Raw genomic sequence first — 3077 nt, 5'->3', positions numbered from 1 at the left:
GTGGGAGGGAAGCGGTCTTTGGGGCCGCTGGGCCGGCGACGGGAGGGTCGGGGCGAGAAAGCCTCCCTTGGTCCCTCAGTTCCTCCCTGCGTCCCCCCCCATTCCTCCCTGCGTCCCCCCGTGCTTTTCCAGCGCCCTCCCATCAGCTCCTGGGTCCCCAGACGCCCTGTAACATGCCGCCTGGTGTTTATTAAACACCTGGAGTGCGTTGGGTTGTGTGGCGTGGGTGGGTGGGGGGCTCTGGGGGGTGCTTTCTGATGGGATTCTCGTGTTCAGTGAACACCTGGGTAAGGAAGTACAGAAGGTTTTTGCTGTCTTGGAGTTTACGTTCTGGGGGGTGGAGAGACAGACGATGAACTAGCAGAATAACTTCCACTAAGGAAGAGCGCTGGGAACCGGGGGCTGCTTTGGGTAGACTAGCCGGAAAAGGCCCTTGTCCGGGCGGGACGGATGAGTGGGTGAATAAATAACTAACTTCCTCAAAGAGGCCTTCCTGGGCCAGTACTTTTCAAACCGTAGACCTTGGACTACCCTTATCGGGATTACTTGAGCGTCCTTGTTAAAAATGTGAACCGACCTAAGGGATCAGAAGCGCTTGGGTGTAGGACTCAGGTGTCTGTATTTTTATCAAGCTCTGCAGGTGATTCTGACGTTTCGTTGAGAACTAGTGGTCTAGCCCAGCCACATACTGGTCATCTGGGGGTGTCTTTGAAATGCAGGATCTAGTTGTTAGGTCTGGGGTTGGGCATGAAAGTCTCCATTTCCAGCAAATGTCCTCCTGATGTAGATGTAGCCATCACCCTTGACTTATACTGTTTCCTTCTCATCCTTAACCTTCCTAGTTGTTTGAATTAAGTGCTTCTCAGCAACATACTCATTTCCTCTCCACTCTCTTGCATCTGTGCAGACATTTGCAGGTTTAACGAAGGAAGGAAAAGTCTCAAGCCACAGTGCTATTAAATCTGTTTTGCTGTTTAGACTAGTGGGATCTTTGGTTTGAACTGCTGGGATCTTGTGCAGGTCGTCTGGACATGTGACTCCTGAACTCGGCTGCAGGCCAGAATCACCTGAGAAGCAGTCTTCTTGCGGCTTTCTCCAGAATTTCTGGATCAGAATCATGTTCCATTCTGTTATTGTTCTTCCTGAGAAGGAAAGTGCATTACATTGGAGTGAATGTCTGTAGCTTCTGTTGAAGACAGTTGAATCAGTGTTCATTGGTCTGTGTGCTCTCATGAGTCTGCTGCTTGTAACTGTTAGGGAGAGTGAAGAAAAGCATCAGAGCGTGTGTGAAATTCAAGGAGAATGTATTTCCTTTTCTTTTTTGTCTATTATGTCTAAATGGCTGTTTGATATAAGGACTCCAGGCTGTTTAGCCTGGTCCCGTCTTCGAGGTGGAGTTATTTGATTACTTATAAAGTGGATGTGAAAGCGTGGGGCTGAAGAGTGCTTTCTGTTTGGATTCTAGAGTATAAGGAGCATCTGAGTAAGAGAAATAGAGAAAGGTTTCTGCTTTCTTGGAGTTTATGTTCTACTTACTCGATAGGTTGTTGTGCCTGACTCACAGGAAGTGATTCTAACACTTCCTAAGTGTTAGAAACTATTTTTTATTACTGATCTGCTTTGTTAATGGATTGATTTATTCCCAAAAGATGAGCGTACATACTGTGTGCCAGGCATGTTCTGGGGAGGTAACAGTGAACAAAATGGGACTAAGCTCTTCCTCCTGTGGAGCTTAGTTTCTTTAGAGATACTGAGCAGATAGCTGGGTATCTGAGTCTGGGGACTCAGAAGGTAAACAAGTACAAATAATGTTATGTAAGGTGTTAAGTAAAAGAGAGATGATCTGAAAGGGGCATCTCAGCATGAATGAAATGAAGGAGCAGCCATACTTCTGTTTTAGGGAGGAGCCTCATAGGTAGAGGGAACAGGAAGTGCAAAGGCCCTGCGGCAGGGGACTTCTCTGCCAGGGAAAGGGAGGGGCCCTGAATGGCTGGTGTGCAATAGACCAGAGGAGGAGATCCGGTCACAGAGGTGGTCAAGACCCACATTCTGTGAGACTTTATAGGCCTATATGTGCAAGTAAGATTTTGAATTTGAGTTGAGGAACCATGAGGGGCCTCTGAACCAAGGACCATATATCTGACTTGTTAATGGGATCACTGGGCACAGTGTTGCAAATGGACTTAATGGGAGAAGGGTGGAAGCAGAGTGACCGTTGGGAGCCTTTTGCAAATAATTGCGGGGAGAGAAAATTGTGGTTTGACGAGGTGGGAGTAGTAAAGGCTGTGAGCAGTGATTTTGAAGATAGAGCCTGTAAGATATGCTGATGGATCAGATAAGGGGTTTGAGGGAGAACCGTGTAAAAGATTGTGCGAAGACTTTAGACTTGAGCAACTGGCAGGATGGATTTGCTGTCTACTGAGATGGGGGCAGCCCAGTCCGCCGTCCGAGAGAGCGGGTCGCTGGAGATGGGGGTGGGGAAGGGAGCAGGACTTCAGTTGGGGACAGTTTAAGATTGAGATGCTCTCAGATTACCAGGTGGTCAGAGTTCTGATGGAAATTTGGGGATCCTCAGCCTGTGGATGGTACTGAAAGCCAGGAGACGGGATGAGCTCACCGAAGGAGTGAGTGTAGTTGGGAAAGAAGTGTTTCTGGGCACCCCCCATGGCAAAGGGGAAAAGAAGTGTGCCGGAGAGGTTTCCTTTGGTGTGTTGGGTTGAGACGCCTGGCAGACAGACCTTCCTGGGGGATCCTGAGCAGGTTGTTAGAGAGCCTGGCAGTCGCAGGAGAGGGTAGGGCAGGAGACGCAAATTCGAGTTCTCTTGTTAAAGATGTTCAGAGTCCTGGGGCCATAGGCAGGTGTAGATGGAGACCTGCGGAGTCCATTCCGGAGTCACCCCAGACACTGAGATTGGTGGTACGCGTGAGGCTGATCAGCAAAGGCGGTTGCGATGGGACAGCGGTAAGGTGAAGACAGATCTGCGAGCTAAGCGAAGAAAGGAGTGGAAAAAGAGTGCAGGATCCCCTGGAATGCAGGGAATGCACGTTAGAGGAAGGCCGAGAATTGACCTTTCGGT

At 49.1% G+C, this 3077-nt stretch overlaps 1 protein-coding gene across 2 annotated transcripts in view; it reads left to right on the top strand.

The window, feature by feature from the left end:
- AURKA (aurora kinase A) overlaps nt 1-3077 on the top strand; it is an 18888-nt gene that overhangs the window by 865 nt on the left and 14946 nt on the right. The window contains exon 1 of one of the 2 annotated variants that reach the window (XM_007464265.1): nt 1052-1286. The exons of the other annotated variant lie outside the window; for it this stretch is intronic. Within the exon in view, the coding sequence (XP_007464327.1) occupies nt 1232-1286 (55 nt within the window). The 5' untranslated portion in view covers nt 1052-1231. Of the gene's footprint in view, nt 1-1051; nt 1287-3077 lie in introns of those variants that run through there. 2 annotated transcript variants of the gene reach the window in all.

Source organism: Lipotes vexillifer, unplaced genomic scaffold (assembly GCF_000442215.2).
Source record: "Lipotes vexillifer unplaced genomic scaffold, Lipotes_vexillifer_v1.1 scaffold417, whole genome shotgun sequence".
NCBI classification, from domain to species: domain Eukaryota; kingdom Metazoa; phylum Chordata; class Mammalia; order Artiodactyla; family Lipotidae; genus Lipotes; species Lipotes vexillifer.
This window is presented reverse-complemented; position numbering and strand designations above follow the sequence as displayed.